A 20,607-nucleotide genomic window follows, 5' to 3' on the forward strand; every position below is an offset into this window, starting at 1 on the left:
TGTGAAGCCGTGTCCAGGAATGAAACGTGTCCTGGTGTCTACGAGGACTGACAGCCAGGTTCCTGTGACAGCCCTGGAGGTGAGGGGCAGCCTGAAGCTACTGCCACTTCCCTGGGTAATGCACAGGCTCTGGGAGCAGGCGCAGGATGGGGAGAGCAGGTCCTGATGCTCCTGCTGGCCTCGAAGCAATGAGGAGACCTTGTCCTGCAGCAGCAGTGGCTGGAGCTGCACACAAACCCAGGGTCAGAAACTGGTGGCTCCTCCTGCAGCACCCGTACTGTCAGGCACGCAGTGCACAGCCTTTGCTCATCAGATCTGAAAGCAATTCATGCTTGGAAAGCTTCCTGGAAGGCTCCTGTGCGGTCAGAAAAGTGGCTGTGTAAAAATAGCCACCTCTTACTCAGCGGGCCTGCTCTGATGGAGGAGAGCGTTTGCCAGCTCAGCAAGGCGAGGGAGTTGAGACTTGGGAGCAAGGGGAGAGGAGGTGCAGAGGCACGGGAAGAAGGAGGATGTGTGCTGCGAGCCTGCCGCCATGGACAGCGAAGAGATGTTGTCCCTTCTCTACATGGCAAGCTGAAGGGTCAGTCAAAAAAAAACAGTCCCCAGTCTGGTTACCTGCTGCTTGCTGCTCTCACACGCAAGGTAATGAGTCCCTGACACACGGCTCTCATGAGCTAGCTGGCTGTAGGCAATGCAGGGGGTAGATGTGCTGCCTTGTTGCAGCATGAGCTCATCGTTATCCAGAGCAAAGGCTCTGCAAGCTGCTGAAGGGCATCACCCCAGCAGAGTGTGTCTGCATGCAGCCTGGCCAACCGCTTCCCCTCGGCCATCAGCTCTGCTCCTCCCCGTCCCAAATCACACATTAGGGAAGATTATGTGTTGGGTGCTGAGAAACACTGTTGAGGACAAAGCCCGCGAGCTCGGGGACCTGGTCACCCTAGGTGATCATGAAGCTGTGCAGCAGATCACAGAGGGACACGAGCACCTTGGGGGCGGGGGGGGGGGTGGCAGAAGAGCTGCTGGCATGGCCCTCCCAGCAGCCACCTCCTTTGCTACAGAACTGGGGCCAGGGCCAGGAACATCACTGAGCAACTTACTGTGCCCAGTAAGTGCTCAGACCATACCTCCAGGGTAGTCTGAGGGAACTCAGAGACCCTCAAAAGCTCTGCTTCTACACACAGGTAGGAAGCAAGGGAGAGAACAGGATGCATCACAGACAGAACAGGAAGGAGGAGCTCTGTTTGCTCCCTTGAAAGCAGAAGGCCAAAAGCTATCCTTGGGGTTCCTTGTGCCTTGCAGCAGCTGTGGAGAAAGGAACTGACCAGCCACGGATAGGTGTGTTACCCCTACCCCTGCTCTGCTCTTCACCACTAGTCTGGTCCAAGAGCACTGCCAATACACAGTCATCCCTTCCAAAGCAGAAATAAAAAAGCAGAAGAGGCAGAAGCCTGGATAACACAAACTGATTCTTCTCCAGGAATATCTCTGGATAACAGGCCCCAGATTTTAATACAAAACACGTTTATTTGAACCTTAACCCTGTGTCTTAAGGAGAGGAGAGCCATGTCCTTTTCTGTGCCAGCCTCCTCCTCCCATTACAACGCATCCCTTAACTGCTTGGGAAGCCAGCAGCTCAGAGGCCCGTTTGGTAGAACCAGGGCTACAGCAGCCCATTCTGCAGGGCTGTACATCAGAGGCAGAGGTCCCAGCGAGGCACAGACAGCACAACATCAGGTTGCAGCCCATCCTTGCACTGCTGCATCCTGGATGAGTGGAGGTTCCTCTGCCCATGGCTTATACGAACCCCAGGAGGCAATGTTGTCTTTTTCAGCAGCCCAGCAGCTCAGCCCCTTCCCCCGTGAGTGGTAGGGAGGACAAAGAGTGGGACTGAGAGGGATAGGGGAGACATGTCCGGTCCTGGCATAAGTTCAGACTTCGCCCTGCATCCATCAGCAAAATCTGTAACTGGTTTTGCACCAAACGAATCCCTTGCTGACAGCTGCTGGCTCTGCACTCCCAGTCTGCTCTTCAGAGCTCTCCCAGGGATATGCAGGTTGTGCAGCTGTGCGGACTCGGGCATGTTTATCAGCATCCTTCCTCAGATGGGAGCCGCTTCATCCTCTCACATCGCATGAGTTCCCATCTTCCCTCTCCATGAAGCTTTAAAATCCAGCTGTGGAACTGCAATTCAATGACACAACAACTGAGGGATGTCTCTGTTGAGGGCGCGTTCTCCCACAGCGGGGCTCCCCAGCCTCAGCCATTCCCCTCTGCTCACCAGGGACCCCCTCTGCCTCCCATCTTGCCACCAGCAGAGAGGCATGTAATGCCACCTCCCCTTCTCACCTTCTCCAGGCTGGGCCTGTGTCCCACGCTGACCAGCGTCATGCCCAGCTGAAGGCACACACGGTACAGCTCATGCTCCACCTCTTCCGTCAGGGCGCTGGTGGCTTCATCTAGCACTGAGAGACAAGCCGTAAGCCCCACACACCCCTCCTCTCCCTACTTGTCCTCTCCCCCTGGGCAAAAGAACAGTGACTGCTCAGGACATTTCACAAGTTAAGTGGAACTCACCAAGAGCAAGTGAGGAGAAGCCTAAGGACCTTGACTTTTCTCTGGCACAGCTGCTGTCAGCCAAGCGGGAAGGCTGCCCTTCCCCACAAGCCCTCAAATCCACCCAAACGGCCCCGTTCACCTCGTTCATTTCCCTCAAAAGCTGCCAGCCATTGCCCTGTTCTCACCACTGTGAAATCTAAGACATGACCTTCCCAAGACAGGCTGCGTGCCAGAGCGCCTGGCTGAACAGCAGCCTCGTCACCTCTCTGGCCAAGAGCCCACGTGCAGCAGCCAGGATGGCCTGGTGTGGCTTCCTGTCAGTTAAAAATAAATGCTACTGGCCTGGAGCAAATGAATGCAATTTGTTTTACATCATCTCTGCAGCTTAGATGACAGTCCACAGGTTCCTTCTGACCAGATCGCACACAGCAGCGCTTCAGGAGATGAGAGGTACTTAAAGGTGGCTCCTTGCTACTGACACTGGCTCTGTGCACACACATCTACCCTGGCCCCTCTGACAACTCCTCCAATGTCCCCCCCCAGCCATCCAAACATGCAAAGGAATTAGACCAAACTGCAAATGTGAGCTGCCTCTGTGATCTCTCAGCAATGTTTCTTCCACCACTCCTTGTCCTCTTTTGCTGTCTTATGGCTAAGTTTCCAAGGGCACATCCTTTCCACAGCCCCACGGAGGCTGATGAGCCGCACACACGGCAGCTGACACTGTGTTTGTGCTCACTAGCACACCTGCTTCTTTACACAGCAGCTGGTGAGCATGCTGAGAGGGTGCTCTCCCAGGTGTAATTACACCTGGACCAAGAACACTAATTAATAGTTCCCTAACAACATGAGGTTTTACACAAAACCTCTTCATTTACCCCCTGCCACAAAGATAGTGAAATATTTTCACCTCTGAATCCTGTGTGTGCTAAGCTGTCTAAAATCATCGCTAAGACTGAGCATGTTCCTGAGCTGCCTCTGTACCTAGCTTCTGTTTGTGCCGAAGGCACTGCCTTTCTTCTTCTTCTGCTGTTGCTCACTCACCTGCGTATCTTGGCTGGAGGTAGAAGAGACGTGCAAATGAGAGCCTCTGCATCTCCCCTGGGGACAGGATGTCATACCTGCAGCAGGGTTGAGATTCAAAAACCTCCCTTAACAAAGAGAGCTTGTTTGCTAAAGAGCTTATGGTTGCTGATACCGGAGACCGCAGCAAACAACTGTCCCTGTGTGCACCCGGTGCTCCCCCTCCACTGTGCACAGTGAGCTTCCTGCAGAGCAGCATGGCTGCTGATGTTGGGATTGATGCAGGACAGGGCAGGAAACTTTTATTGGGCAGGAACCTTTCAGCCCTGCATATGGCCCACCTCCCACAAGACACAAGTGGACACAGATGCTCCCAAGTCCAGCAGCAATGTGCAACTGCTTAGAAGTGTTCCCCAACCAGAGGGATCATCCAAATTCCCACAGACAGTGAGCTGCCTTACCAGTTCCAGTCCACCTGCTCGTCCAGTCCTCCAGCCCTTGCCAGCAAATCAGCCTGCAGAGAGCACAGCAGACCTGTGAACGCAGCCCCAGCCCTGTCAGCCCCCAGGGGACACAGCCCTGAGTACAACCATCCCCTTCCTGCCACCCTCTCTTCTCCTGCTTGGTCCAAAGTTGCTCCATATCCCTCCTCCTCTGCCTGTTCCCATGGACAGTCCGGTCCCAGCTACGGACCATTCCCCTGCCTGTGTCCAGCACGTGGTCACCCCGTGCTGCCACGACACCTCATCCCTTCGTCCCTCTCCGGCAGCAGCAGGCAGGACGGCAGCAGCGCCACCAGGGACTCACCAGCCCGGCCAGCTCCAGGAATCGCACGATTCTCTCATCATCTGCAGGCCCTGGGGGAGAAAGTGTGTACGTACAGGACACGTCTGCTGAGACCACAGCTGCAAGGGGGAGTCAGTGGGGCAGGAGGGAAGGTTTGGAGAAGCTCCCAAGGTCCACTGTTGCTGACTCAACCACTTCTCTATACCGGGTCCTGAGCTTTGGCACAAAGAGCTCCCAAACACTGACCTTCCTTAAGCCATGTCTGTGAGCAGCATAGCAGGAGATGGCCAGGCTCCACAGATACACCTGAGGCTTGGCTCAGTCCATGGTCACAGATGGACACAGCCAGAACACAAGGATTCAGGCTTCACTCAGACAGAAACTTAAACTTGGACATCTGCAAGACGCAGCAGCTTATACTCAGATGTGTGCTCTGGCTTGTGAGGAGGGCAGGGGAGAGTAAGAACACACATTGACCGCGACAGCATGCAAGGACCCAGGACATCGTTTGAAAAAGAGGGACAGTGAAAGATGGAGGTACATGGAAACTGAGATAAAGGCAAACACGGCTTCCCATACGCAGGTTGTACCAGATGGATCAGATGAATCCCGACAGCAAGTTCAGAAAGCAGCAGGGTGTCTCAGCACGTACCATGTATCACGGTACAACATGCAGAGCACAGCCAGCCTGTCCTCACTGTATCTAGAGAAAGCATTCTTCTTGAAAGCGAGGGAATGCTGAGCTGATCCAAAGCTACAGAAAGGCAAACCTTCCCGGGAAAAGCAGAGTGCAACAGAAGTGTAACAGAGCATTCCTGATGGGGCATGGGAGAGGAGAAGCCGCACTGGGTACAGAACAGAGAGCTGAAACCACAGGGCTGGCTAATTGCTGGGATGAATTTCCACGTACCTGAAACTGGATAGATCTCCTTCAGGGGATAGATCACCTGTTGAACAGACCAACAGAAGTCATGTCAGAGGGGGCTGGACACGGCCCATCCGAAACACAGTGGTGGTGGCACAAAGTCAGGCAAAAGGGAAGGAGCAGCCGCACGCATCCTCCCTCTTGCAGGCCTTCCTGCCGCACGCAGGTTTGCAGAGGCACGGTAAGAGCCGGCAGCGGGGCTGGGGCCAGCCGGCCCAGGGCTCACCTGCTCGCGCAGGCTGCCGTCGGTGAAGAACGGCCGCTGCGGCAGGAACAGCACTCCACGGGGGCCAAAGCAGGTCAGCATCTGGATACTCCCTGCACGGAGACAAACGCATGCTAAGCCTGCAGCACCTGCTAGCAACACCTCGCTGCCCCCAGGGATTAGCCTTCACATCCCAGAAAAGGCAGGTTGGCAACACAGAGTAAAGCAATGAGGGCCACAGAGAAGTTTGTGATCCAGAGAAGGGGCAGTTCAAATGGTGACATGTTTAGCATCACAAGTGGCACTCGTCTTGCAAATTCCTGCGGCCACCTTCTAAACTCAGCTAGGACAGCCCTCATTGAAAAAGAGAAGGATATGGAGACCTGCAGTCCTTACCCCGTGTGCTTTCCCAGAGTCCCCCAAGGACCCTCAGGAGAGATGTTTTCCCTGTGCCGGTGTTCCCCACGATCATCACGCTGTCTCCTTCTGAGATCCTGAGGCTCAGGTCTTTAATGAGCAGCTTGCCAGAGGATGGCACTGAGAGTGTCACTCGCTCCAGAAGGAAAGCCGTGTCCTTTGGCGCTGCGTCCTCCCCAGCATAGCTGCTGGGCCACCACCAGGACAAAGGAGAAGAGATTTGGGGTAAGTGCCGATGCTGAGGCTGGTAAAGACCAGGCACCTTCCCTTGCACCTTAGACCGCCTGTGCTTCTGTGACATGAGTCTTGCCCCACACACCCCAGGTTACAGCGAGCACTGCATTGCTTGGTCCAACCAGCTGCATGCAGCAGGCTGTGACACCAAGGGCCACCTCCACCCAGTGACAGCCCCACACACTGGCAGGTAAGCTGCAAGCCAACGTGCTGCTGAGCGGAGACTCACCTGTCCAGGTCCCAGCTGGCTTTGGCTTCTGAGTAGTTTTCATTTTTTCTTCTGCCAAGACTCAGCAAGGTTTCTTGCAGTTCACCAATCCTGGGCAAAAAAAAAAAGGGTGCATGAACGCCAGGGGCAGCTCCTCACTTCTAACCTTGTCCATACTCACTCACAAACAACTGTTTGTTATGTATTTAGCACAGACTTGGGTAGAGCCATGTCCCATTACCTCTCCTGCAGAGACCTGACCCCACAGAAGCTCACCTGTGCGTGTAGCCAGCTACATCGGTCACGGTGCTGGAGAGATCTATGAGCTGGCTGAAGCAGCTGATGAGGTAGATGGAAACGAAGGCATTCTGGGGAGAAATCACATGCCAGAGCAAAGGTCAGCGCTGACCTGGGGAGACTGCCCCACCTCCACGGCTGCGAGGAGATAGCCAAGGTGTCCAGGCATCTGGCTGGGTCAGCAGGCCCAGCAGGATGAAGGAGGGGTGGAGAAATCACCCAGGGCAGGGGGAAAGAAGGAGAAAACAGCCGCATTCGGATGGAGCAGGGCTTCCCTGCTCAGCATAGCAGTTCTGGCCGGGGGGACACACCTCCTGCCACCCAGGGATGGTGCCTGCAGAGTGCCCGCAAGCTCGCCCTGTCTGTGTCACGCAGATCCACGCCGCCAGCCCTGCCCTAGCACTGCACATGGCTCAGAGCAGGGTGTCTCAGCCTGCAGCGCCTACTTTGCTATTTTTACTTCTGCATTCTCCATCACAAGCCAGCTTTGAGCACCTCGAAACAACTCGGGCTGGGAAGGCTCCTCTCCAGCAGCCTGGTGGCAACCACAAGTGAGCACAGCCTCACAACTGGCCATGGGCAGCAGCCACGGGCAGAGCCCACACCCACAGCACTGCCTGAGCCCGGCACTGAAAGCCAGGGCTTCCTGACCTCCCAGTTTTTACAGACAGGGGTCTGAGCTGGGGAACACTTGGACAGTTGTGTCCTTGGCAGCTTTCACCCCCAGGTTAATCTTACACCAGGCTGGCTCAAAGCTCCCATTTCCATGCCACCACGGGTCAGTGTATCCTGAAGGTCTCTCACTGCGGGTTATTCAGCCCCCTGGCCACCAGCCCAAAGCCCCAGCCTCCACCCTCAGTGCCCACTCACCCTCCACAACAGGGCCCAGCCATGTGCATTTACAGACTGAAGTCTTAGGGCTGGCTCATACAGTTAATACAAACTCACAGAGCACACACTTTGCCCCCAGGCCGGCGTGGGACACAACCCTTAGCTCACCTTGCTGACCAGGGCGCTGAGCTCTGTTGGACTCAGGTCACCGTAGACGCCAGAAAAGATAGGAATGGCAATGACCACGTAGCTCAGGATGCTGCCCAGGTAGTCAAAGGTGTTGATCCCAACTGGGCAGAAGCACATGGGGACAAGACAGTAAGTTGGGGTGGGAACCTCTCTCCCAGCCAGAACCAAGTGCAACCCACTCAAAAGGAAGACGCAGATCCTGTCTCAGCCTCTCATGATGCACTCGAGCAGAAAACCCTATCTCACAGGACAGCAGAAGCGCTGGGGTGAAAACCCATTTGCCAAGCAAAAAGCTCCTTGCAACAGGTCCCAGAGCGGAGAAACATCGCCCAGACAGAGCTTGGGAACCACCATGAAGCAAAAGCCATTTTGCCTGCTTGTTTCTACTCTTCAGGGGCCCAGCTGGCTCCTTCCAGCTGCAAAAAGGGAGTTCTAGGGTGAGATGCTTGGCCATGAAGTCTGCTTTGGAGCACAGGATAGGCAGAAAGACTTAAGCCCCAAACTCTCACAGAGACACCTGTATTCAGGACTCTCTGGTGCTCAGAAGTTCACAACACTGGTGAGGTGAGGAAGAGCTGTCTCGGCACTACTTAGCCCCCAAACCTGGAACCAGTGACAATGGGAGAAGGGAGTTTTTCAGGGGGCAACTATTCTTAAGGGACAGGCTTTATAGGAAAGCAATCTCTACAGTCCCTACAGAAAGCAATCTCTACAATCTCTACAGCTCCCAACCACATACATGGAGTCTTCTCCTTCCCTAGAGCCCAAGCCCTTACCCCTCTTCACAGCCATTGAATGCCCGCGCCATAAAGAGTGCAGATTCTTGCAGGGACTTCTTTTCAGGCTTGTGCTCTATGACTTAGCTGTGTTGTCCAGAACTTTGCTCTCTGCCAGGCTTTTTCACAACAGGATTCCCACTTAGGAGTGCAGGAGGCACCCTTCTTTCAGCCCCAGGGTTTTCATGCACCAGAAAGAGGCAGGAGAAGAAAAACCAGCACTGCTGCTCTAGTAGTCAGACTTCCAAGCCCGTGGGCCACTACAACAGAACTACTACATGCCTTTGCTCACCCCCCAAAGCTCCCCACTCACTGTAGAGCCACAGCTCCTTGCCAATCAGCTCCCTCTGGGTCTGCAGCAAACTCTGCAGCCTGCGGTTCGTGCGCATGTGCTCCACTCGCCCGGCCCTGTAAAACATGATAGCAACATGACTCCCAGACTTCCTGGGAGCACACAATGGGGTAAAAGCGTGGGCTTTAGGACTGAGACCTAGAGAGGGCCTCTTACTTCAGCCTCCAAGCTCTTTGTTGAGCTGGAACTGAACACCCAGGAGATCCTTCCTGAAACACTAAGAAACTTCGGCTGAAAGGAACAGCCCTGCAAGTTTCTGTCCCATAGAGGAGGTGAGAAGGGGCCACACACTATCAGCGAGGCCCAGGCCTTGAGCAAAACACACCCAAGATTACAACACACACCTTCTGAACAAAGCCTTTTTTGGAAGAGAGAGACAGTGCTGCCACACAACCGGAGCCAGAAAGGAGAGGACAGAGGCAAAGGAGGTGACAGCAAGCAAACGGGCCAGGAGACCCCAGCCCCAAAGCCCTCCCTTTTCCGGACCTTCCCAAAAGGATCAGTGTGCCCCCACCACCTGAGCTAGCAGCAATGCTCCCAGGGCTGTGCCGTCTGCACTGCCAGCTGCTCTCTGAGCAGGCAGCAAGGAGGCACGTCCCGGCTCCAAATCACCACCTCAGCAGTGTGGCAGCTCCTCCTGCTCATTCGCAAGGGCTGGGCTGCCCTCAGGTGGCAAAATGCAGACAGAGCTCCATGGTTTGCTCCACACAATGAATTCCCGTGGCAGCTGAACGTATTAAGCAAGGACGCAGGGAGATAAAGGCCAGGCATCAGGGACCAGAAGTTCTGGCTGAAGTGCACAGTGTCGGTGGCTACTATTACTTTGCAGATGTGGAGAGGTTGTTGGATTGGTTTCAGCTTTTCTTCCCATTCACTTTCAAAGTGAGTTTGCCAAAGGTTAAGAAAACAAATAAATAAAATGCTGACAACGCCGGTTTTGTTTTTCCTTTATCAAAACAATCAATGGTTAAGCAAGTACAAGAGGGCAAGATTTAACAGCTTCTACAAGCTAGGGAAGTCTGGCAATCGAAACGGGCCACTCATCGCACACTCTTCCTTTTGCAGGATTCTAGGAATGTAACTCTCAAAAATTGCCTTTGTTTTTAGTTAAGACTCATACCACAACAAATGCCAGTTTTAGCATAATTCAATTCCATTCTAGTTTCCCACCAGATGAACTTTTTCTGCCTATGAACTGTACTGGAATAAGACACTCCATTTTCTAGTTTGATAATTCATTTTATTTTTAGTAATAGAATAAAAAAAACCTTCAAAACTGCAACTTAACTAAGAGGCTGCAATTAAAGTATCTTCTCGATTAAGAAAAATTAGCATAAACCAATAAGAATCAACCAGTCCACAAAGAAATAATTTAGACTTGCCAATGCAAAACAAGATTGATTTCAATTACTTATACCAAGGTTTCATGCCTGCCAATATTAATCTTTACCAAATTGGCAATTTTGAATCCGGCCACCTTGGGGATAGCACTGCAGCACTCGAAATGCTCAGTCACTACAGTGAGAATGGGTAAATAAAGATCACAGTCAGGGAAGTCCAGAGATAGTGCAGCCCCTGCTTTCTTAAATTCCTGGAAGAAGCGTGATTGCACAACACACAGAGCAAAGGCAGACACATGACAAGAGTTGAGCAATGACCTTCTTCCACTGACCAGGCACCCCAGTAAAACTGTGGCCCTTTTGCTGGGCTCTAGCCATTTCTGCGGAACACCTTGAAGGCTCTAAGCAGCAACTCAACAGACTTCAGGGCATCACTAAGCGTGAAGGTGCTGCTGGGCTCCCAGCTTTATGCTCAGCTCTGGGAGCCTTAGTAATAGCCAGACAGAAGTGGCATCAAGCAAACCCAGAGAACAGCAGTGCAGCGCTAGGAGGGTCATGGCACAGGCTGACCCAGAAGAGCAAGCAGAGATAACGAAGCAAGGCAAAAGACACCCAGATTAGCAGCAGCAGGATGGGGCCAGAAGCAACCTGCAAAAAGTGCCCCAAGGGAATATCCTGACAAGATGCAATGAGGCCTTGAGCAATCTTTCAGGTAAGGACCATGGCAAAACATCAGGAAGGGTCTCTAAGCCAGCACCAAATCTGTATCAAGTGTCTGGGCATGTTAGAAGGGAGGCAGAGCGCAACTAGTTGTCTCCAGCTGCTGAGAAGCTTTTCTGCAGACAGTGCATGGATGCAAACACCGTGTCAGGGAGCAGGCACTCTGTGACACTGCACCTGCAGCAGGGTGGAGGGGACAGAAAGCTCAGGCTGCAGCAACAGCACTTGGACTCCTCTGGGATACAGGAATACATTGAGGATGCCCCAAGCTGGCATTATCCCTTTTCTACCTACCTGTAGAAAGCAGCTGGTTCTGCATTGACCCGAATCTGCATGTGCTTGAACCTAAGCAACCCAAAAACCATCATCAGGATCACGTACAAATGCCTAGTGAATTATACAACCAGCACCCTTGCTAGAGGTAACTCATTTTGCATCTGTCAGAGCAGTGATCTGAGGCATCTCTTGACAGAAACATTCAACGGGCTCATAAAAGCACTGAAACCCAAACCTTAGCACAAGTGACATAATTCTGGGACAGCTCAGTGGCGCATTTGTTTGGTATCTTGCTCACTGCGAGTCTTAGCCCTGGGGTATCTCTTCCCCTTGGGCATTTACTACCCCAGCATCTCCACCATACAGAATCATCACAGCCCATGTCTGGGCTCCCTGTGACACACCAGCTTCTGCTGCTGTCCTTGGGTGCCCCGAGGCACAGGGAAAACTGCAAAGCTTCCCTGAACTGAACCAATGGCACTACCTGACATGATGCAGGGCACCAAAAGGAGCGCTCGGGGCTCAGCAGACTGAGTTTGGGGCAGCAGTGAGCAGGTGGGTCTCTCTGAGCTGGGAAGCAGCTGACTGCATGTCATGGACAGGAGAAGTAGCTGCAAACATAGCACTGAACAGGGACTAAAGTGCGGCTCTTGCAGGAGCTGCCAAAATAGGCAGCGAAAATGCTGCTCTGCTGTGACTCACCTGAAATCCCCCTCCAGCTTTTCCTGCTGCACAAGTTTAGACACAATTGGGCTCATCAATACCTTGTTAACGATTGTCCCGATGACGAAATACCCAAAGATGCTCACGGGGCCTAGCCAGCCTGTGCTGCAGAGGAGGAGAAAGAGAGGTCGGCTAAGAAGCCAGACAAAAGGACACTCCAGCACCCCTGGGCTCGAGCAGTCAGAGCCCTCAACTGTCACCTCTCTTCACCTTCACAGGACTTTGTGGGCCAGCACTGCACAAGGCAGAAGTCCCCTTGGAGTGCAGAGCCCCCTCACCCACACATACAATGCCCCTGCAGTTACAGCAGCAGCTGTAATGTGGTGCCAGGCTCCAAAACAGAGCAGAGGAAAGAGGTGTGCTCAGGGGTCGGGATGGGCCCTTACCTGTGGAAGCACTGGTACGTGTAGTAGGCCAGCGTGAAGGGAGAGATGACGAGCTTGCTGGCCATGGAGCTGAGCTGCTTGCAAAACCTCTCCACATCCTGGCTGATGCGCTGATCCCTGCTCAACACAAAGAGGCACCGACGTTGTTAAAGCCCGGGAGTGAGAACCAGTTGGTGCAGGGCGCAGTAACTCCCTAACAGGGCACAAGCCAGGCTGTTTCACTGCCTGAACTTAGGATAGGGGGAATGTGAACAACTCTGTATGGGAGGGACCTGCAGCCTGACTCCTACTGCCCCACTAGGAGACGTTTTCCATGGCTCAGCATGGCCCAAGGGCTTTCCTGGCACCCAGGAAGGACAGCTCCTGTTGTGACTGTCACCCCATTCCTTGTGCTAACCCCTTGTTCCCTCTTCTGCAATGCTGTCTGTTCTGTGCTGAAGGTCTCTGCATCCTTCTTCGTTATTCCCTGGTCCTTCCCCTGCCCTAACGTAAACACTGGTTTTCCCCCAAACCTTTAGTACTGCTGCTGCAGCCCCAGGCACCAGAGATACCGGGGCTGGTTAGAGCACAGGGCAAGCCCTAACCAGCTGTAAGGTATTAGGTAAGTCCTCCAGCAAAGTCACCCTTCCAGTCAGAAGCAGGTCCCTTTGCTGCAAGGAACAAAGTGTGCTCACCCTCCCCCAACCCACAGGAGCAGGCAGCATCGCACCAAGCCTCCTTGCCGCAGCAGCAGCAGGCACGTGGGTTGCAGACCCCCAGGTCCCATGTGCCCCACTGCTGAGCAAAAGATGAGCTTGGGGTAACTTGAGAGGACTTTAGCCTATATAATCAATCCCTCAGTGCCTGATCTGTCCAGAGCACACGGGTAAGGGTTTCAGCCTCTGATGCGCTGAGCTCAGGCGGAAAGGTAATGACTGTGGATGCAACAAAGAGCAAGGCTGGAGTCCTGCGTAGCCATTAATGCAGATATGACCACAAGGACATTTGTCTCTCAGCTCTTTTGCAGTCCTGGAGCAGCAACGGATTCAATCTGGGGGCAGCTCCCACCCTGACTGACATTACAGTCATTATTTTTCCTTTTCTTAGACTGTAATTGTTCCCGTGATGTTATCATTTAACTCATGCTGTAAACTCATGGCAGGATATTGCTTTTTATGAGCTATTAAGCAACGTGTACTGATAATGCATAGACATCAACTCAAATGCCCTGCTAGGAGCCACGGTGTTTGTATGACACTCAAAGCCCACTCTTCATTCCCTCTAGAAGGGAAAGAAGGATGACACAGTGCATCTAACACTTAGCTTGGTTTGCACTGCATAACGGTAAGCTATTTCACTGCTCTAGTTCATTCTCTAAATATTTACTACAAGGAAAAAAATTCTCATCAGAACTGCAAGATAAAGCGTATTCTTGTAGTGGCATCAAAAAGACACTGAACAATAAGATTGGATGTTTGAGCAGAAGCAAGGGGGTGATGAAAAATACTCAGCAGCAATCCCACACTTTCGGTGTGCTAAGGTCAGGAGAGCTGGCTCTATCACTGTGGAGCAGATAGACCCAGTTATCTCATGCATTTCACTGCACAATGTGAACACATCCCCTGGTTAAAAATAAACCTTAAGGACAGTCATGTGGTGAGGGGCCTCTGTCCTCCCCTTCCCGCAGCCAAAGGGAAAGATGGGTGTGTAGGACCTTCCAGCCATGGCCAATGTGCTACAGTGCATGGGAGGCACCGCAAGTCTTAACCTGTCCTTGCAACTCCATATCCTACAAAGTATTAGCACACACGAAAATTTCAGTGAAGCTGGAAGTAATTTCAGCAGCTGCTGGAAAGCACATCATGAAGCTGTAATTTCTTGTTTAGCAGTAGGGCTGCTTGACCATAAGCTGGGCCCTCTCCTTGTTTTCTGCTCCCCCCAGGCACAGCTTTTTGTTCTTACCCATGCTCTCACCCAGCACTGAGCTAGCAGAAGCAGACAAGGTGCAGGTCTGGCTGAAAAATGATACAGAAAAAGGAAAAAGTATGACATATCCTGCACCATTTCACTGTGCAGCCACAGAGACCATCATGCTGGGCAATGAAAGAGTAAGGACAGGCCACCAGGAGCACTGGGGAGCAGAAGCAGAGAGGCTGCTTCAGTCCCTTGAAGCCACCACTGTTAGCAACAGCTGGGAGTCTCTGCAAGACAGCCATTTCTCACAAGGACCCCAGGCTTGGTCACCTCTGGTGCCATCATTGGGATAGATAGCACCAGAGCAGTGAAAGGGACTAGACCACAGGTGCCTCCTTCAGGGGAAGAGAGCTTGTGGTCTTGACACAATGTATAAAGCAACACAGTTTGGAAAAAGTCTTCTCCATGTTTCCAGTTTTTCAGCAAGTGTTTAATAAAAAGTTCTTTAAATTCCAGAGGGGGAAAAAAAAATCTCTCCTCTGAAGTGATGCCTAATGTAGCATCTTTAACTCTTCAAACTGCGTAACTATGTCAGCAGTGTCCTGTGTGCAGAGACAGGCTGAAAGGCTGGGGTCAACATGACACTGCGAGGAAGGAAGCTGTTTGACCTTCTCTGCTGAGAAAAGCAGTTCTGCAGTAACCAGGACACTACGAGAAGAACTTCTCCCTCTCTGCAGCTGTGTCAAAGGCTGCTGCAGAGGGACTAGAAGAGGATCTGAGTGTAGGCTGGAATACCAGGAGGGACTGAATGCTCCTCCTTCTCTCAAATTTCAAGACACCCCTGACATTTCCTTCCTAGGAACAGGGAAAAGGAAATGCAGCCCTAAGAGAGCAAAACAAAGCCTTTCCTGAATGTGGCTTCCACGGGCCATCAAAACCACTAAAAACCCTACTAAGCAAAACTGTGTTCAGCTGGAAACTGGTGGTTGAAGTTCAAACTGAATGACAGAGACTGTCCTGAGTGCACTGGCTGCGTGAAAACAGGGAGAGGCTGTGCTCTCTGCCTCCAGCCAGGCCCTCTGCAACATCACACTAAGTGCCAAGAGTTGAGATTGCAGACTGCATGGTTTATAGCAGCGCTTAGACCCCTGTTCTGATGGCTCTCCATTTTCCTTGCAACAGAAACATCCTGCCTACAAAACCTTCAAGGCCAGTGGTCACAGGAGTCCCCATCACCAGGTACCACCTCCCACCCAGGGCAGATGGGTGTATCTGTGTCTTGATAGAAAAAACTCCTATGGCTTAAACCCCTACCCAGAAATACAGAGAGGTCAGGAAAAGGCGAGGAGCAGCTTGGGAGAAGCCAAGCAAGAGGATGAAAGAAGCCGCAGGCAGCCTACGGGTTATCGATATCCTCGTGCAGAACATGCAGGCTGTAGTAAACCTGGCCCTGGAAGTAGCAGCGGTGGAGGTATTCGGTGAGGGATTTCCTCCAGCTCACGTACATCAGGTTGCAGATAAACTGGTCGAAGCTTTTTAGCTGGAATGGAGGCAAGAAGACAGATGAGAAGGATAAGCCAGCAGAACATGCATTTCCCAAAATGAAATAAAAATTAGCAGTTTGCACCAGTGATCACATAGCTATCCAACGGGGCTACGGCAGACCTAGATCCTTCAACAGGATTCTGCCAAGAGCCACAGGCAGCTTTCCCCTCCCTTCCCAAGACGAGGGAGCCTCTGGCCTGTCTTACCGTGGAGTTCACCACGATCAGGGTCAGGGCAATGGCAGTCAGCGCTTTGAATCCGGAGAAGTCCTTGTTCCCCAGGACCTCGTAGTACTGGCTGGGGATCACGCCGACCTGATAAATAACTAGCTGCTCTGGAGGAAAGAGGGAAGCACGGAAAGGGAAGGAAGGACGGTGGTGTGCCAAAAAAAAAGGGGTACGGGGGGGACTGAGGAGCGCTCAGTCCAACCTCCCCTGCTCTCCGGCTTACCCAGCAAGGCGACGCAGAGCAGCGTCAGGAACATCAGCGCGTTCCGGGAGGGCCACTGGGGAAACAAGACAGCCTGGATCCTCAGGAAGCGCCGCAGGAACACCACATCGAGCTGGGGCCGGGGCCTGCCGAGAGAAAGAGCCGCACCAGGGGTGGACGCGAGCTCTGGGAGCCCGGCGGCACCCCAAAAACACGCCGACCCGCTCAGCCTCACCGGCCGCCGGCCCCGGCACCCCGACCGCCGGCGCTGCCTCCCGCCATGATGGCGCGGCCCGCCCCCGGGGTGTCACGTCGTGAATATTCATAAAGCTCGCGAATAAGCTCACGGATATTCAGGAGCTCTCCGCGCTGTGCAGGAGCTCGCTAGCGAGAGGCTCCGGCCTCCACGGCGGCCGGGAGCGCCACCTTGCGAGGCGGGGGGGACAGCCCTGAAGGGAAGGGCGGGCAGCAGACATTTGGCCGCTGCCCGCCGTTCGCTTTAGGGCTGTCACCCGGTCACTTCACCCTCTCGCCCACACTGGCTTCCACCCCTCAGCCCCATCTCCCCTATCCCTGCTCCAAGTGCTTCCAAACACAACCAAGCCGGAGCCCTAGCAAGCAGCGCTGTCCCTAAGCGGCGTCCCTCCCTCCCGCCCTCGCCTTCCCTCGCTGCTGCAGCTCGCAGTGCTATCAGCCCCGCTGATCTCCCTGGTGACTCAGTTTTGTGCTCAAAGGGACACTTTTTTTCCCAGGTGTTGCGCCAGGCCTGGGTGATGGTTGCTCACAGCAGCCATATCCTGTCGCGGTGCGATATGGTGGCTATGGACACTGCGTGTCACCAGGACAGACATTACTAGGACGATGACCCCCGTGCTTTGCCTCATGGCGGGGGGCATTGCTCCCCTTCCTCCCCTGCCCACAAAATGGTTTCCCCGCACCAAGGCATCCAGGGGATCCAACACAGAGATGTGATGGCCAGGGTGTTCTGTCCCAAACTCTTCCTCCTCGTCCTCCTCCCTGCCCTTTGCCCATCCCTGTCAACTCTGGGACCCTCTCTGAGGCAGCCATGATTGAGCACAAAGGAGCGGTGCCTCCCCACACCTCTCCACCCCCATGCTCGCAGCAGCACCCAGGCATTTACATCCTTTACAGCACTCCCCTCTGCCTCCCACCTTTCTCCTCAAAAAAGTGTGGCCTTCTCAGTGCCTGCCCTCCCTGTGTTGCTGGCTCTCCGTATCTTCCCGTGGCCCTGGGGCCTCCTGTGCTCTGAAACAAGCAGGAGCTGCCATGACCATCAAAACAGACACAGAACAGCAGTCTTGACTCGCCAGCTTGCATCCCCTCAGTTTTCCCATCCCAAGTCTTTCCTCACACTGCTGGTTTTGCGCAATGGTTCGTAATGAGGCACTGCCAGAAGAATGTCATCTTCCTGGTTTTTCCAAAATTCAATCCACTGTTTCCTGCTCATTTCCAGTCTCCAGCTTCTTTGTACATGCCTATACGAGCTTGCTGCTTCTTCAGTTTACTATCACCTGCAGTGTTTAGTCCTGTCTCTAATCATTAGTAAGTAAAGGGCATTTGGCCAGGTATAATGCAGACTCCCATTCTGAGCTTCACCTCTTTCTGAATCAGTGCATGAACTAAAACAACTGCTTTTCAGCAGGACCAGCCACCTGAACTGGCCAGCAGTCGCCCACACTCCCGTGCCACTGCAAAACAGAGGGTGGGAATGGAGAACCGACGGCACCATGCTCAGCCTGGCTGAAGCCACCCTGGAGCCGCATCATCGGCTCCCGCTGTGCTATCTTAATGATCCTGTCTTTTCCCCCTCCATGCTCTGTGCCTTAATTAGCCTTTCCCCCTCCTGTGGGCCCAACTGCTCTGCTTTCTTTTAAATCCTTCTTCCCTGTGCTTCACCTCTAACAGCATCTTTCTACTGTACACTTCAAAGGCTTTGCTCACCGCATCTGTCCTGGCTGGCATTGGCCGGCAACGCCCCAGCAAAGGCCAGGTCTGCCATGAAATCGCAGTCATTGAAAAGACTTCAGGCCCTCTGGGAGAGGAGCAGGAATGGGGGAGGAGGGGTGGAAGGATTTTCACCATTTCACCTCTGGGAAGAGCTATTAGTAACACAGGAAAAGCAAGGGGGAAGCCAGCCCCCTCCTCCCGCCACCCTCCCGCCTAGGGAGCCTGCTGAGGGCAGAGTGCTTTTATGTGCAAGTGGGAGGGAAGGAGAGTGTTAGGGCTTCAGAGGGAAACGCTTTGATCTTGACTTTGAATCCTCAGCAGTTCCCAGCTCTCCCCCACCCCTCCCAGGGACCCCAGGATACGGCCACAGCTCCTGCTCCTCGCTGGTGCTGAGGTGCAGCGCTCACTGTTTCACAGGGACTTCCCTCCTGCCCAAGCAGGAGCACGATGCCTCGGGTGGCAAGGGCATGGCACCAACACCAAGTTCAGACTTTCCCTCTGGGAAGGAAGAGGGAACCCAGCTGGAAAAGGGAAAAGAGCCCCGAGAGAAGCAGAGGATAATTAGAGATGGGAACTACTTTCAAAGCTACCCCTGGGCATTGGACTGGTACATCCTGTACGTCACCCAGAAGGTGAAAGGGGAGGCAGCCACACTGACAGGGTGCTCTGTGTCCCTCTCAGGGAACAGCACTGAGGTCCCGCAGGAGAATGAAGGGGGAATCTTAAGGTAGAGATGGGAAAAGAGCATTGGGGACCCAGGCATTTTGCATGGGATGGGAAAGAAGTGGCACTGAGGCACATGTGAGTGATGGGGAATGACACTGAGCTCTGAGTCACTGCAGGGGCAGTGGGCAGCAGGATGTGGAGGAGCCTTAGGGGCCTCCAGTCTCTTGTTCGAGATGGGATCTAATGCCCAGGCCAACTCCCTGCTGCCCTCAGGGAGATGAAACTCCTGGCTGGGCCTTGCCACCAATCTGTCCTAATGTTCAGGCCAAGTTCTTCTGTCCTCCATGCCATTCCTCTGTCCTCAGTCACACAGCTGAGGTCATCCCCATTAATTCCTCTCACCCTCTGTGATTTACACACTGGGCTGTCCCTGCCCACCAGTTCTCACTTCAGCACCACTAAACAGATCTTGCTCCTCACATCGTCTCCTATAATTCAATCACAGTGGCTCTCTTGCTCCTGTCTGTAAACTCCCTGTAATTTGCAGCTCTCCCTCTCTGTGCAGTGTTAGCAGAACTGAACACAACTGTCTTTCTGCTGGCACCGGCATCGCCTGGAGGCAGGCACAGAAATGAAAGAGCCTCACAGGTCTTCTGCACAGGGCCCACCGGTCTGTCTACCTGGGCTTCTCGTTATGAGCTCCAGCAGAAGTGTGAGGCAGTGTGCTCATAGTTGGTCTCAGGGCTGGGAATGAGATGTACCAGACAACATGAGCACAAAACCCAGACTTCTGCCATTCAGTTTGAACAAGTTACTCCGAAGACTGGGGCAGAATCCATGCTTTCCAGGTCCCCTGGGCACAGTCACGTCAGGACCACAGAGAAGTATTTCATGCAACTTGACGTTCCTTCCACCTAAGATCGGTGAGCAGGCTGCAGCTGCAGTGACCCTACTTCTGTCGCCATCTCAGGCTGCAAGCTCTGCTCATTGCAATTTCTTCATGGAGCGATGCTAGGGGAGAAACCCAGCCAAGACAGCAGACACTTGGGAGGACCCTCCTGGTAGCCCTCCATGCTCTCAGTCCTGCCAGCCCCTCAGCAGTTCTAGCTCCCCTGACTTCCCAGAGGGATGACAGCACTCAGATTCTGACTCTGCAGTGCTCCGGAGGGAAAAAGATGGGAAAAACAGAAGCCAGGGCAGCAGCAATGGTTTTGAAGGGATGGACATGTCAATTTAGTCTGTTTAGGTCAACCTGTTCCAATTCCAGAGCTGGTTTTGGCAATGAGTCCACAGTCTGACCTGCTCCAAATGGCATTATTTCAGACATTTCCCATCCTATCTGGATGGTCTCCTCTGGTCCAGCCACGGACAGTGGATAGGGAGCTCTGACTCCCTCCACTCCCGGATGTCCTCTGGGTGGGAGTGGAGGTGGGTTTGGGGAGCTTTCCTGCTGGGAGGATAACTGAGTGTTTGAATATCGTCCCCATGTGTGGCACCACTGCACAGGAACCCAGCACCACGTCCTTGGGACACCCTCCTCATTGGGTTCAAACCAATGAGAATTGTACCTACTGAACACGGAGGTTGCTCTTGGCCTGGGAGAAGACTGTGCCCAAACTTGGAGCAGCAAAACCTGCCTTCCAGTGCTGCTGGACATCTGTGCCCCCCAGCACCACGGCCCACATGTGGCTGGATATCTGCGCACCTTTGCTCTGAAAGGACGGACTGCAGCAAGCAGGTTAAAGCACAACAGGCAGAGAAGCTTCTGGCAAGCCGAGCTTAACTGCAAAGGTCTCCATAACCCGCTGCCATGCTGAAGCATCCAGCACCAAAGCAGGAAGCAGGCTGGTCCCCCACTGAAC

General features: G+C 53.5%; 1 protein-coding gene across 9 annotated transcripts; it reads right to left on the reverse strand.

Moving 5' to 3' along the window:
* Positions 1 to 1,504: 1,504 nt before the first annotated feature.
* Positions 1,505 to 16,530, reverse strand: ABCD4 (ATP binding cassette subfamily D member 4). Of its 9 annotated transcripts, none has more exons than XM_080593386.1 (19): positions 16,347 to 16,502; positions 16,133 to 16,257; positions 15,889 to 16,016; positions 15,538 to 15,677; positions 12,245 to 12,361; positions 11,838 to 11,963; positions 11,154 to 11,204; positions 8,761 to 8,855; positions 7,651 to 7,772; positions 6,631 to 6,722; positions 6,376 to 6,465; positions 5,892 to 6,097; positions 5,517 to 5,608; positions 5,276 to 5,312; positions 4,387 to 4,436; positions 4,041 to 4,093; positions 3,601 to 3,677; positions 2,347 to 2,462; positions 1,505 to 2,181 (listed from the first exon to the last, which is right to left on the reverse strand). In XM_080593386.1, the coding sequence occupies exons 1-19, from the start codon at positions 16,391 to 16,393 to the stop codon at positions 2,086 to 2,088; spliced, it is 1,860 nt and encodes a 619-aa protein (XP_080449512.1). In that variant the 5' UTR covers positions 16,394 to 16,502; the 3' UTR covers positions 1,505 to 2,085. The 9 variants fall into 9 exon arrangements, with proteins under 9 accessions (XP_080449512.1, XP_080449511.1, XP_080449513.1 ...); XM_080593385.1 differs by having other exon boundaries at positions 5,892 to 6,100; XM_080593387.1 differs by lacking the exon at positions 11,154 to 11,204 and having other exon boundaries at positions 5,892 to 6,100; positions 16,347 to 16,504.
* Between the last annotated feature and the right edge of the window lie 4,077 nt (positions 16,531 to 20,607).

Source organism: Anser brachyrhynchus (genome assembly GCF_964034855.1).
Source record: "Anser brachyrhynchus genome assembly, chromosome: 5".
Classification (NCBI taxonomy): domain Eukaryota; kingdom Metazoa; phylum Chordata; class Aves; order Anseriformes; family Anatidae; genus Anser; species Anser brachyrhynchus.

Bases quoted from the DNA above. Each gene is read 5' to 3' on its own strand.
- ABCD4 (XM_080593385.1), bottom strand. From the start codon at position 16,393: ATGGCGGGAGGCAGCGCCGGCGGTCGGGGTGCCGGGGCCGGCGGCCG. The intron at 6,466-6,630 runs GTGAGCTTCTGT...TTTTTTGCCCAG, and splicing joins GTAGCTGGCTACACGCACAG to GATTGGTGAACTGCAAGAAA. The intron at 5,609-5,891 runs GTAAGGACTGCA...GTCTCCGTGCAG, and splicing joins ACTCTGGGAAAGCACACGGG to GGAGTATCCAGATGCTGACC.